The 15,385-nt window shown below is 37.5% G+C and overlaps 1 protein-coding gene across 1 annotated transcript in view; it reads right to left on the bottom strand.

Moving 5' to 3' along the window:
- Positions 1-15,385, bottom strand: part of CSMD1 (CUB and Sushi multiple domains 1) — a 3,127,153-nt gene that overhangs the window by 781,538 nt on the left and 2,330,230 nt on the right. The window contains 1 exon segment of the mRNA XM_053711946.1: positions 688-844. Within this exon segment, the coding sequence (XP_053567921.1) occupies positions 688-844 (157 nt within the window).

A 15,385-nucleotide genomic window follows, 5' to 3' on the forward strand; every position in this document is an offset into this window, starting at 1 on the left:
TATTTTCATAGTATATCTCAGCATTTAAAATCTTCATTAAAATAAAGTAACATGCAAAGTTATTTCACTGTGCATTACAATTTCAAGTTTATTTTCCTTTTTAAGCATGTTTTTATGTCATTATTTGTCTTAAGGCCTGTCTCAGACAAAAGCAGTAGGTCAGATTTTAAAATCTTGTTCCAAATGAAGCTCTCCTAAGGATTGGATATGTGTAACATAAATGAGCTTGGCAATGAACTGAACAGTACATGGTCAATATCTACACTGCAAGTTGTAAAAGTTCAACCCTTGGCTTGTTTCCAGTTTTAAAAGCTGAAATTGGCACAGCGTGAAAACCCATTGGGATCAAAAAGTTCTCCACTTGGGTGTTGCTCTATTTGTCCTTCACGCTGCTTCTCTAAACTTCTGCATGAATGCATTACAATTCATGTATACAATTGAAAACGTGTATTGAACAGCACAGCTAAATATCCTGTGGCTTTTCAGATGATTGTCGCAGCTCTGACACATTTTAAGAACGTTAGCTTTCCAGATTCCAAGCAAAGATGCTTTCTAGAGAAAATGTTGCATTTATACTGTTGTATTTATACTAATAACACATCAAGTAAAATAAATCAATTAAAAAGTAACATTATCATACATACATAAATACATCATTATGGTAAGTATACATTTTTATATACTTACTGCTGTAGGTCAGTTGAAATCCTATATCAGTATCTGATCCATTGGTGTTAAATTCTATCCACAAGTGATTGGATGTACTATTAAGAGTTAATTTCATGAGCTCATTTTTAGTAAAAATGCCTAGAAGTCTTGCAGAACTATCGGTTCCATCATAAACCTTAAGAAAACAGAAACATTATATATATATATAACAAACATTATTACACTGCATGACAAAAGAAAATAATATGAGTATGTCTACATCTATCAAATTATTTAACTTTTTTTTTATTATTGATTGTGCACACTTGTGTAGGATTAAATGCTATTTAAAGTGGCAGAAGGTCACATAAAAGATTCAAAACTTTCATTTGCTGTCAAGATTTATAAATTCAATTATGTTTTGGAATTTATTTAAGCCTTTTTTCAAATACAATTAATATTTATATGCGAATCTATCCTTTGAAATTTCATAACCTAAGTCTTTTTTTTATAATCTACTTATACAGTCTCAAAAAAGGTTTGTGACATGTCAGTCAAGTGTGTATTTCTAATATCATCAATGAGGGAGAAAAGAGAAAATGTCCACTATGTTCCCTCCTGTCAGCTTCTATTAAAAGAAAATTGGAAATTTGAAGCAAAGCTGTCACCTTACATCTTTCCTTCAAAGTATGAGGTGATTTTAGTTTTAGAATAAGGTAAAATATAGAAAAAAATACTGGTCAGTTACACTAGGCAAAGGAAAGTGGGGACAAAGGAAGTCAAATAAAACATTTATTGAAGTGTGAGCCCAAAATAGAAACAGAAAATACAATAGATATCCACTGTATTTGAGTTCATATACTAAATGAAACAGAAGAGTGGTGCGCATAATATTTAGATAAAATAAATTAGTTCTGTGTTTATTCATTTTCAACATTTATTGCTATATATTTCAAGCAAATGAAATAGAAATTTCCCTTAGCATCTATAGAACTTGTTTTACTATCCTTATATATCCAGCAGCTCAAATGTTGATATGAGAAACTTTATAACAACAAAATTAGACAAACAAAATATTAACTTTGTTCTTTTCTTCCATACCGTCTTGAAAATAATCTTCAAGTAGTGTAAATTGTAGATAGGGTGTACGTAACATACTGTTGTTTTGGATAGAATTAACAATATCTAAATGCTGTTCTGTTTAAAAATATCAGCTGCAAAACATATGATGATGGCTGCGTTTAAGTTCTTACTCAAATGGTAAAATGAAAGAAAGTTTTACTTGTAGCTCTATGTTGGGAATTTTGAATCTGCTCCATCAATACAGTGCAAAACAACCATCCATTTAAAACCTGGTATAAATGTCATTTTTTTGGTTATTGAGTTTCCTGTTCTTATCATTTTTTTTAAAGTTATGGACAGAGGGTTATTGTGCTGTGGAGTTCAGGTCAGTAGGCCACACATCGCAATATAGAAAAAAAGGAATTTCAACTCTTATTGTACAGCAACTCTAAACATTTGTCTGCTGCAAGGTATTGGCACCAAATGATCTGGCGTGTTTCACTTTTCCCATGTTAACTCCCTCAGATATATTTTTGCCAAATATGTTAATATCTATTTTATCAGTATTTTAGAGGTTGAATTTGTTGTTTTGTTTCTAATTTCAGGTAAGTACGTTTAGGTTTACAGTGTGGTTGAGAATCACTACTTTTAGTTTAGAGTTAAAGTGAGGTGGGGGTATGGGCCAGGGTTACTGCACTATTATATAAGTACTAATTTCAATGTGACTGTGGTAAAAAAATCCCTCATGGATGGTCATATCAACCAGCTTTCATGTGTCGCTATTATTTACTGACCCAATGTCACTAAATAATATTAGCATAAGTATGATCCATTCGCTAATGTAGAACCATTAGGAAAAATCTAGTTATTTTTTATAGGGTCTCTATTAGAGCAATTAGCTGCACCTTAAAAAACATTTGAAACGTAAACTCTGCTTTCGTTTATGTGAGAAATTGCAAGCTCAGAGTTCAGATACTAATGGAAAAATAATAATAAAAATAATAATAATATGTATGTGTGTGATGAAAAATATTTAATTATGCTTGATAAAACAGCTTTGCAGTACATATAATTTATTTCCTCAACTTTAATTTAACTCTCAAAATGTAGAATTTTTCCAAGTATGAAGACTGGAAATGCATGCAACAGGCTTTAAAAGTTAAACCTTATTACATATCTGTAATTTATATTATCAGATAAGGAACAGATTGTTAACACAATTACAGGGGCTAGCTGTGTCTACTCCAGTAACAAGTCCAGATTCTATCCTCCATATATATGGTGGATGAGTGAATTTTGACTTTTGTAAAAAAAATAAGGTGGGTGGGTATAGTTTTGGTATTAAAAAATTATTGCAGGAAACAAGGTGTCAATACATTCAGACTGTTTTCACACTCACATATACCTGTTTCCACCATAATGTAAGAAAATAAATAAACCTGCGATAATATATTATATATATATATAAATAAAATATATGGTATGCATTTTATTGATTCTAAAAGTGAGTCTATATTTGTGAGATTTCGTTGTTTTTTTTTTTACATATATTTTTATTGAGATATAAGGTAGTTAACATACAGAATTTTTGTCCAGTTACAATAACAGTGAATATATATAATATAGGTACAGAAGGTTGATATAATATATGATAAGCCATACAAAAAATTGGTAGACCCATTGGTGTATATGTCTGTAGTGATTATTTTTAATATTCAAGGGAAAATACCTAGCAAAGCTCCCTCTATATATAAGGATCTACCCCTATGTATCAGGGTAGGGACAAGGATTTTCAATTATATATATATAGGCATGTCATAGGCGAGTCTGCGGATCAACCAATGAAAAAGTAAGTGGACTGAGCTTGAAAAATCTCTTTTTTTTGTTAAAGGCTTAATTTAGTATGTTATAGTAAATAAAATAGATAAGGAGTTAGAGGGATATCGGCAGTCCAAAGCTGCCTGGAAGTTAAAAGGGGGGGGGGGCGTGGCCAGGATTTGTATGATGAGGTTTATGGACAGGTAAGATTCTCTTGAAATCCTTATATAGTCCATGATATATATGATTTAAAGGATTAACTCACATAAGTATAGCTTAACAATAGCAGTTATGGGTTATAGGGAGAGCATACTACCACAGACTATTGAGAAGGATCTGAGACTCATTTGTCAGTACTTTTCTACAAAAGTAATTGTCTAGAAGATGTTAATGATTAGCACATTTATGAGGTGTGGGCGACATATAGTGCGGTAGCTCTATTTGCTATTTCTTAGTAGGCATATATGACAATGACCTTAAGTCCATAAGCAAGTTGACGTGATTAGTTTGTGCGGTCAACAAATAACCATCTGTACCCATTCAGACAGGGTTTATGGAACTATATAAGTGGTGTTAGGTTGTGTTTAGTATCAGCATCTAAGCATAGAGATATAGTCAACGTATGTAATATACGACCTGTTTGTGACCTTAGTTGTGACTTAGCTGCCAATGAAATAGGTAGACATGTTGCTATGTGGTTTTCTAACCTGGGGAGTCACAGTATGTGGCAATCCTAAATTAAGCATACATCTTAGAGGGATCTAAGCCCTCATAGATAATAATTAGACACGGTACTCTGGAAAATCACAATTGAAAAATAAATATTTTGTGTGCTGTGCATCAGTAGGTCTCTAGTTAAGTAGGGTCAAATGCTACGTGTAAAAGTCCTATCTTAATGGCAGCATAAATATCCACTACCCTATTTTAACCTGCCTGAGAGTTGTATATAAGACCTAGGGATGAATATATAATGATGACCTGTTTTTAAGTTTTTGACCGGTATAAATCATGGCCTTAAAAAAAAAAGGAGTATATCTCTCCCCTTCTTAGGTCTCGACTGATGGCTAGTGGGGTTAAGTTAGGGGGAGTATAAAGTAATACTGATATATCAGTTTGGTTGTGTTAGAAACTAAAGAAGCGCATGTGCTAATGTATCTAAGCTTAAGTGTTGTGTGAACAGTATTGAGTATATCATCAGACATTTAAAATATCCTTAAGAAGTACAGTACTGGTGCAAGTCCTGTGGTGTTGTGGAACTAAACATCCCTTATGTTTAAAATTTAAAGGAGTAGGTGTTAAGAGTAAAGGGGCATTTACATTGATACACACCAGGACTGCCTGAAAACAATACATGTCATAAGCAAATAGATATTGAGCTAAATCCTAGGTATAAGCTTTTAAGGGGTATGAGTTAGAGCCCTGAGTAAAGAGAATACATGTATGGTATAAACTATGACATCAAGTGAGTCACAATAAAATAAAGAAGTAAATACACTGATAAATCTTAACTATTAAGAATCTGGAGGGGCACTAAATATAACATCAGAAAAACTTAACTGCAACATTAGGAACAGTGCCAGTTTGAGACCAAAAATATATAGGGCTATATAGTCCATGTCTCTCAAATCAAGAAAGCAGCTGCTTGAAACAAGAAGGAACGTTGTAAGGGTTGTAGATACAGTTTCTGCCGTTCCTAGCTGCCTATTAAAAACTTAAGAATTTAGCCAATACCGGTTCTCCTCAAGCACTTGCCACAATGATAGAATTAAAGTTCTTCCCAGAGCCAGCAAGTCGCAAGGTGTGTAGACCTCAATCTGTTCTCTATGAGATAGAGAGTGGAGCTTATAATCCTGTGACCCACACCCTTTTTGTGATGTCCTCCATTTGTCTAAGATTAGTTGCGTACTTCGATGGGGCCACAAAGGCTGATAATGAGCCGGTAGTTCCATGTGGGGCACAGGCAGACAGGTCGCTGGATGAGGATATTGCTGCCAGTGTTTCGGCTGTAGGCCCCGCCCCGATCATCCGCTTTGGAGCGAGGTCCTGGGCAACAGCAACGGTGTCCGGGGTAGAGGTGGGATAGCTCTGCAGGATAGTAAGGACGCCATCCTGAGAGTCTATGTAGGTAGGCCGCGCCGCCATTTTGGGTAAATCGGCTGAGAGGTAAGTGCACAGAAGGGACTCCTGTGGGCAGGTAATCATGTAAGGCGGATTCCCAGGAATGTACTCTGCGATGGTTGGGGTATCCTCCCGGTCTAGGGATATGCAGTGTAGAAGCGAGTTGAAGTGGGAATCCATCCGGATCTCAAGTGCAGCTAGTACGTACAGAATCTCACTATCCATCTTAGTTAGTTGAAAGCTATATAGCTGTCACTCACTTCAGCGGAATAAAAGCACTCAACCCAAATAACCTAAGGAAAAGTTGCAATCGGGAAAGGAAGCCTCAGTCTACTTTTAAAGTTAGGTAAATCCGCTCCTGGTGGATCCAAATAGATGAGCTTGACATCTTTAGAATCGGCTAATAATTTAGCAGCCAGATGAGGTATTTTCAAGGTTGGATGTCTAGGTTTTACAAGGAAATTCCATAAATTAGTATGAGGACACCAGGAGCTTCATATTTTGCGTGTTAACATGGCCAAGTCTTAGCCACGCCCTGAGATTTCATTTTTATCCCTTTGTCAAGTCAAATAAGATTTCGCTGGAGATCATTTAAATTTGAAACACATTTGAGGTTGATCCTCAATCCTGTAGAAAAAGTTTATCTAATGATTTATCAACAAAAATCCCAATAAACTTTATAGGTGATTTTTTTTTGTTGTTGTTGAAAAACATTAAATAAGTTTTGCTAAAGGATTTTGATCAACATTCCTTGAGAAAAATGTTTTAAATGATTTAGCTACAAAAATTCATTAGACTTTAATGGTGTATTTTCTGTTGAAAATCATTAGGTGAGTTTTTCTAAAGGCCTATGATTGACCTCTATATTGTGTACATAATTGTTTTATAACTATCAAATATATTTTTGTGTTTTGCTAAGACAGTTTCTTACAAAATGTACAATACTATAATTGTTTAAAAATATAAAGAAAGAGAAGCGCAGAACGCTCTAAGTTGTAATATAATTGTTTGTTCTAAAGAACAGCAAACTTATTTTTATTGTAACCGTGATTATTTGCACTTGCCATTTCTCACAAAGGCCACTTATATTCTGTGTAGACAAAGGGCCCATTTTATTAAATGCCAGAAGGACAAGGTTCATTCTCTGGAACCTTGTCTACCTGGTCTAGCAGCGAGCAGACTTGTCAATCACCGCAGTCTTATTGGATAGGGATGATTTAACTTTAGCAAGTCTTGAGGTGGTAGAAAGGCTAAGTAACTGTGGTCTTAAGGCTGCAGTTACTTAACTAGCATTTCAGGTCCGCTTGCATGAGTCTGAAACTATTGGACTCTGAAGCTGTCTCTGCAGATTTATAAATGGGGCCCAAAAGACTTGCATGTGAGACCAAGAAAATATTGCTCAATACAAAGAATAGCAACATACTGAAAATTCTCAAAGTAAGATTACTATTAAAATACATTAAGATACATTTTCTCTCATAGATGTTTTGTTGAAGATGCTAAAACACTCCTAAAACTTTTAAACTACTGCTATATTGCAAGTGGAAAATTCATCAACTTCTCAATCAAATTTTCAATAAAGTGGTCCATGAAGTATTAAATATATTAAAGCTGCTGTTTTCTAAAATTACACCCCTAAAATCTAGTCAGTGAATTGCACATACAGTAATCAAAAGATAAACACTTCCAAATGCTCTGTAACTGCCTTCATTAAACATCCATACTGTCTCCTTCAAAAATGTAAATGCTCATACAATTTTCAGAGAAAATCTATTGCATATGTAATGCATAAAAGTAATGGGTTCTTCCGTTCTTCTTATGTAATCCCATTCTCTATGCAAAATGTAAAGTACATAAAATGTAAAATATACTGATACTATTTTTAAGTGGACTAGCATTCTATATTAAAAGACACATTTTTGACTGTTGCATGTATTCATCAGTTTGGAAGCAATTTCTTCCCTATTTCATAGATCTTATATTTGTTACTTTAAATAAATGGGTGCAGTCGTGTTGATTGGAAAAAAAAATAGGATTTCACAGAATACAACGCTTCCTTTCTATGGATAATTTTATAATAAAAGACAAACATTTGAAAGCATCCCCCCCCCCCCCAAGTTTGAGATAATATTATTTTTTAACCTAGTGAGTGGAAAATATGGAAAACTCATCCTTTAATATGAAATGTAAATCAAATAATATGTTTTACTACATTCTGAAATACTTTAGTTATTTCAGCACATTGTATATTCCAATATTAAAGGGACAGTCTACACCAGAATTTTTATTGTTTTAAAAGATAGATAATCCCTTTATTACCCATTCCCCAGTTTTGCATAACCAACACAGTTATAATAATATACTTTTAACCTCTGTGATTATCTTGTATCTAAGCCTCTGCAAACTGCCCCTTTATTTCAGTTCTTTTGACAGACTTGCAGTTTAGCCAATCAGTGCCTGCTCCCAGATAACTTCATGTGCACGTAAAATGCATTCTGAAAAGAGGTGGCCTTCAAAGTCTAAGAAATTAGCATATGAACCTACTAGGTTAAGCTTTCAACTAAGAATACCAAGAGAACAAAGCAAAATTGGTGATAAAAATCAATTGGAAAATTGTTTAAAATTGCATGCTCTATCTGAATCATGAAAGTTTATTTTGGCCTAGACTGTCCCTTTAAATCAAATATCTATAGTGTTTATTGAAGATGAAATAGATAAAATAGGTATGCAAATATAAGACTATGTCAAAGTGAGAATCAATATGTAGTCATTTTGCAAACATCACTGACATATAACTGAATAAATCAAACGCCAATACTAGAATTCAATTGGGTCAGCACTATCTGAATTAGTAGTGAAAAAACTGCAAACGCAGACAGGGCACAAATACAAGGAGGCAAAATGCCTTCTACTTTATAAACAACAGCATCAAAAATATAGCATACAATTTGGAACACAGGAATTGTAAAACAAAGAGATTCAATTAATAGGAGAACATACAAATAAATTATCATACTCCTTTTTCAGAGCAGATTATAGGATATTTCTTATTCATAATGATCTGCACTTGATTCTCTATCTCTCTCTCTCCTTATAAATTTATATAGAAAACCTAACAATGTGTGGAATTCCAGACTTTCCCCCTAGCCACTGAAAAATGTAATTATTATAAGACTACATTTAATCAGTAGGCAATGCTTTATAGTTATTACATTTTGCCTATGGGCCCAATGTTGTAAGATTTGTCTCAATAGCGACGATGCAGGTGAAATGTTCTAAAGGGATGACATCACTGTTAGAAGGTAGTCTCTTCAAGAGGCATCTTACTATACTTAACTGTTGGAGGCAATGCTTCTCCGCCACTGGCAGAATAATAATAGAAACTGTGTAATGTAAATGATACCTTTAGACAGTATTGTATGACAATACAATTTACAGTAGATGTGTGAACTGAAACTGAACCTCTTTGTTACAAAAAAAAATAAAGAAACTTGTACTTGAATAATAAATCTATATAAGCTGGGGGATTGTATGTATATTGTACATTTATATATACTGTATAAGGGATATTAATACTCCATAGAAGATAGTAACTGCGGCCATTTTCTTTTTACAAATTTCTTTTTTTAAAGGGACATAATACCCATTTTCTTTCTTTAATGATTCAGGGAGAGCATGCCGTTTTAAACAACTTTCCAATTTACTTATAGAATCAAATTTGTTTAGTTCCCTTGGTATCGTTTGTTGAAAATGATACCTAGGTAGGCAAAGGAGCTGTAGATTGGTGGCTGCACATATATATATATATATATATATATATATATATATATATATATATATCATCATATTATTGGCTCACGCATGTGTATTGCTGTTTCTTCAACAAAGAATACCAAGAGAACAATTAACTTATAGTATCTAATTTGTTTAGTTCCCTTGGTATCCTTTGTTGAAAATGATACCTAGGTAGGCAAAGGAGCTGCTGATTGGTGGCTGCACATATATGTCTCATATTATTCATTCATGCATTTGTATTGCTGTTTCCTCAACAAAGAATACCAAGAGAACAAAGTCAATTAGGCAATAGAAGTAAATTTGTAAGTTGATTAAAATTTAATTCCACAGGGCCGATTTATCATTTTGTAGGTGGACATTGACACCGCTAGCAGGGGGTGTCAATCATCCTGATCATATCCAATCGGATGATTGCTGTCACCCACCTCAGAGGTGGCGGATGAGTTAAGGAGCAGTGGTCTTAAGACCACTGCTTCTTAACTTCAGTTTCAGGGGAACCTGAAACTACAGGGGTAGATTGCAGCATTCACTGCTTGATAAATCTACCCTACATCTGAATCGTGAAAGAAAGATTTTGAGTTTCATATCCCTTTGCACTATGTAAACTGTACCAAACATGTTATATTTTAATGACACATTTGATACAGTTTGACCACACTTACATTGATTTATTTTAAGGACATGGAGGGGTGGGCCCTACACTATGGCACATAATGTTGGAAGGAGAGGAGGATCCTATGCTATGGAAAAAGTTATCTTGGAGGGGGAGGGGGTTCGCTACACTACAGAAAATAAAAAAAATGGGGAAAAACAAAATTAATGCTTACCTGATAAATTTATTTCTCTTGTGGTGTATCCAGTCCACGGATTCATCCATTACTTGTGGGATATTCTCCTTCCCAACAGGAAGCTGCAAGAGGATCACCCACAGCAGAGCTGTCTATATAGCTCCTCCCCTAACTGCCACCTCCAGTCATTCGACCGAAGACAAGCAAGAGAAAGGAGAAACTATAGGGTGCAGTGGTGACTGTAGTTTAAAAATAAAAAACACCTGCCTTAAAATGACAGGGCGGGCCGTGGACTGGATACACCACAAGAAAAATAAATTTATCAGGTAAGCATAAATTTTGTTTTCTCTTGTAAGGTGTATCCAGTCCACGGATTCATCCATTACTTGTGGGATACCAATACCAAAGCTTTAGGACACGGATGAAGGGAGGGACAAGGCAGGCACTTAAACGGAAGGCACCACTGCCTGTAAGACCTTTCTCCCAAAAATAGCCTCCGAAGAAGCAAAAGTATAAAATTTGTAGAATTTAGAAAAAGTATGAAGCAAAGACCAAGTCGCCGCCTTACAAATCTGTTCAACAGAAGCCTCATTTTTAAAAGCCCATGTGGAAGCCACCGCTCTAGTGGAATGAGCTGTAATTCTTTCAGGAGGCTGCTGGCTAGCAGTCTCATAAGCTAAGCGGATTATACTTCTTAACCAAAAAGAAAGAGAAGTTGCTGAATCACACTGCAAGGCAGATAACTCTGAAACTCTTTGAGCCGAAGAGATAGCTACCAGAAACAGAACTTTCCAAGATAAAAGCTTGATATCTATGGAATGCAGAGGTTCAAACGGAACCCCTTGAAGAACTTTAAGAGCTAAATTTAAACTCCATGGCGGAGCGACAGGTTTAAACACAGGCTTGATTCTAACTAAAGCCTGACAAAACGCCTGAACGTCTGGAACATCCGCCAGACGCTTGTGCAAAAGAATAGACAGAGCAGAAATCTGTCCCTTTAAGGAACTAGCTGACAATCCCTTCTCCAATCCTTCTTGGAGAAAAGATAATATCCTGGGAATCCTGACTTTACTCCATGAGTAACCCTTGGATTTACACCAATGAAGATATTTACACCATATCTTATGATAAATTTTCCTGGTGACAGGCTTTCAAGCCTGAATTAAGGTATCAATGACCGACTCAGAGAAACCACATTTTGATAAAATCAAGCGTTCAATCTCCAAGCAGTCAGACGCAGAGAAATTAGATTTGGATGGTTGAAAGGACCCTGAAGTAGAAGGTCCTGCCTCAGGGGTAGAGTCCATGGTGGAAGGGATGACATGTCCACCAGACCTGCATACCAAGTCCTGCTTGGCCACGCAGGTGCTATCAAAATCACTGAAGATCTCTCCTGCTTGATCTTGGCAATCAGACGAGGGAGCAGAGGAAACGGTGGAAACACATAAGCCAGGTTGAAAGACCAAGGCACTGCTAGAGCATCTATCAGTGCTTCCTTGGGATCCCTGGACCTGGATCCGTAACAAGGAAGCTTAGCGTTCTGACGAGATGCCATGAGATCCAGTTCTGATTTGCCCCAAAGTTGAATCAACTGTGCAAACACCTCCGGATGGAGTTCCCACACCCCCGGATGAAAAGTCTGTCGACTTAGAAAATCTGCCTCCCAGTTCTCTACTCCTGGGATATGGATAGCTGATAGATGGCAAGAGTGAACCTCTGCCCATAGAATTATTTTTGAAACCTCCAACATTGCTAGGGAACTCCTTGTTCCCCCTTGATGGTTGATGTAGGCTACAGTCATGATATTGTCTGACTGAAATCTGATGAACCTGACCGCAGCTAGCTGAGGCCAAGCCTGAAGAGCATTGAATATCGCTCTTAGTTCCAGAATGTTTATCGGAAGGAGTGTCTCCTCCTGAGTCCACAAGCCCTGAGCTTTCAGGGAGTTCCAGACTGCACCCCAGCCCAGAAGGCTGGCATCTGTCGTTACTATTGTCCAATCTGGCCTGCGGAAGGTCATATCCTTGGACAGATGGACCCGAGATAGCCACCAGAGAAGAGAATCCCTGGTCTCTTGATCCAGATTTAGTAGAGGGGACAAATCTGTGTAATCCCCATTCCACTGACTGAGCATGCAGAGTTGCAGCGGTCTGAGATGTAGGCGGGCAAACGGCACTATGTCCATTGCCGCTATCATTAAGCCAATTACATCCATACACTGAGCCACTGAAGGGCGAGAAGTAGAATAAAGAACACGACAGGAATTTAGAAGTTTTGACAACCTAGCCTCTGTCAGGTAAATCTTCATTTCTACAGAATCTATCAGAGTTCCTAGGAAGGAAACTCTTGTGAGAGGGGATAGAGAACTCTTTTCTTCGTTCACTTTCCACCCATGCGACCTCAGGAATGCCAGAACAATGTCTGTATGGGACCTGGTGATTTGAAAATTCGACGCCTGTATTAGAATGTCGTCTAGGTAAGGGGCTACTGCTATACCCCGCGGCCTTAGGACCGCTAGGAGTGACCCCAGAACCTTCGGAAAGATTCTTGGTGCCGTAGCTAACTTAAAGGGAAGAGCCACAAACTGGTAATGCCTGTCTAGGAAGGCAAACTTGAGAAACCGATGATGATCTCTGTGTATCGGAATGTGCAGATAAGCATCCTTTAAGTCCATGGTAGTCATATATTGACCCTCCTGAATCATAGGTAGGATGGTTCGAATAGTCTCCATCTTGAAGGATGGGACCCTGAGAAATTTGTTTAGGATCTTGAGATCTAAGATTGGTCTGAAGGTTCCCTCTTTCTTGGGAACCACAAACAGATTTAAATAGAAGCTTTGCCCCTGTTCCTCCTTTGGAACTGGGTGGATCACTCCCATAACTAGGAGGTCTTGAACACAATGTAAGAATGCCTCTCTCTTTATCTGGTTTGCAGATAATTGTGAGAGGTGAAATCTTCCTTTTGGGGAAGAAGCTTTGAAGTCCAGAAGATATCCCTGAGACACGATTTCCAATGCCCGGGGATCCTGGACATCTCTTGCCCAAGCCTGGGCGAAGAGAGAAAGTCTGCCCCCTACTAGATTCGTTACCAGATCGGGGGCTGATCTTTCATGCTGTCTTAGAGGCAGCAGCAGGTTTTTTGGCCTGCTTTCGTTTGTTCCAAGCCTGGTTAGGTCTCCAGACCGGCTTGGACTGGGCAAAATTTCCCTCTTGTTTCATATTAGAGGAAGTTGAAGCTGCACCACTCTTGAAGTTTCGAAAGGCATGAAAATTAGGCTGTTTGGTCCTTAATTTGTTGGACCTATCCTGAGGAAGGGCGTGACCTTTTCCTCCAGTAATATCAGAAATGATCTCCTTCAGTCCAGGCCCGAATAGGGTCTGCCCCTTGAAGGGAATATTGAGAAGCTTAGACTTTGAAGTAACGTCAGCTGACCAGGATTTAAGCCATAGCGCCCTACGCGCCTGAATAGCCGTTAGTTTGGTTAAATGAACAACGGCGTCAGAAACAAATGAATTGGCTAGCTTAAGAGCTTTAAGCTTGTCAAGGATATCATCCAATGGGGTTTCTACCTGTAGAGCCTCTTCTAGAGACTCAAACCAGAAGGCCGCAGCAGCAGTGACAGGGGCAATGCATGCAAGGGGCTGGAGAATAAAACCTTGTTGAATAAAAATTTTCTTATGGTAACCCCCTAATTTTTTGTCCATTGGATCAAGAAAAGCACAACTGTCCTCGACAGGGATAGTTGTACGCTTCGCTAGAGTAGAGACTGCTCCCTCCACCTTAGGGACCGTTTGCCACAAGTCCCGTGTAGCGGCATCCATGGGAAACATTTTTTTAAAAACAGGAGGGGGAGAGAACGGTACACCTGGTCTATCCCATTCCTTAGTAATAATTTCTGAAAACCTCTTAGTTATTGGAAAAACATCAGTGTAAACAGGCACTGCATAGTATTTATCCAATTTACACAATTTCTCTGGGACTACAATGGCGTCACAGTCATCCAGAGTTGCTAAAACCTCCCTGAGCAACATACGGAGGTGTTCAAGCTTAAATTTAAATGTAGACATATCAGAATCAGGTTGAAGTGTCTTCCCTGAGTCAGAAAAATCACCCACAGATAGAATCTCTCCTTCTTCGGCTTCTGCACATTGTGAGGGTATATCGGACATAGCTACTAAAGCGTCAGAGAGCTCTGAATTTGTTCTAGCCCCAGAGCTGTCTCGCTTTCCTTGTAACCCTGGCAGTTTGGACAATACTTCTGTAAGAGTATGATTCTTAACTGCCGCCATGTCTTGTAAAGTATACACAATGGGCGCGCTAGATGTACTTGGTGCCCCTTGAGCGGGAGTTATAGGCTCTGACACGTGGGGAGAGTTAGTCTGCATAACTTCCCCCTTGTCAATTTTCTCTGGTGATAAATCTTTTAAAACAAGAAAGAGACAGATGCGCCACATGGCCCAATATTGTTTGTTCAACACAATAAATATGATCTAGTCGTGCCAATGCAAACTCACAATTCAGGGAGCACTTCAATCAGTGCAATAGATGCAGCCTGGGATCAATCACAGTCACCCAGCAGACCGACCTCTAGGATAAAGTGGAGTAATCTGTAGTGGATATATAGAGAGACACAGAGGTGCCTATATGGCCTAGTACAGTTTGGGCCCAGGATATATTGCTGTGTTTAGGTAATATACTCACATTTGGTAAAGCATCTACGGTGATGCTATTCAAGCAGGATGGGATCAATGTAGTCACCCAACAGACTTTAGACAGGGTTTCCACAGGAAGCAGTCAGCAGGTGTCCAAAAGTTGGGCCAAAAGATTGGTCCACAAAATGCACAAGAGCAAGTGTGTTTTAATAAAGTATTAGATTTACTAGTAAAAACAAGTAAAAACAAGCGACGTGTTTCTCAGCACACAGGCTGTTTCATCAGGCTTACAACATATAATTCAAACACTTGCTATTTATAACCAAACAATGTATCAACTAAAAATGGACACACCTGTAGGGGGAGTGGCATAAGGCAATTCCCATTTGAGAGCCCCCTATCAGCATTTACTATATTGAGTGACATATGTAAATCACACTATAGATCATCACATTGTAATAAAATGATGTTTATCAACAATACCAGTGTATTTATTTGTTTATT

This window comes from Bombina bombina, chromosome 4 (genome assembly GCF_027579735.1).
Source record: "Bombina bombina isolate aBomBom1 chromosome 4, aBomBom1.pri, whole genome shotgun sequence".
Classification (NCBI taxonomy): Eukaryota; Metazoa; Chordata; class Amphibia; order Anura; family Bombinatoridae; genus Bombina; species Bombina bombina.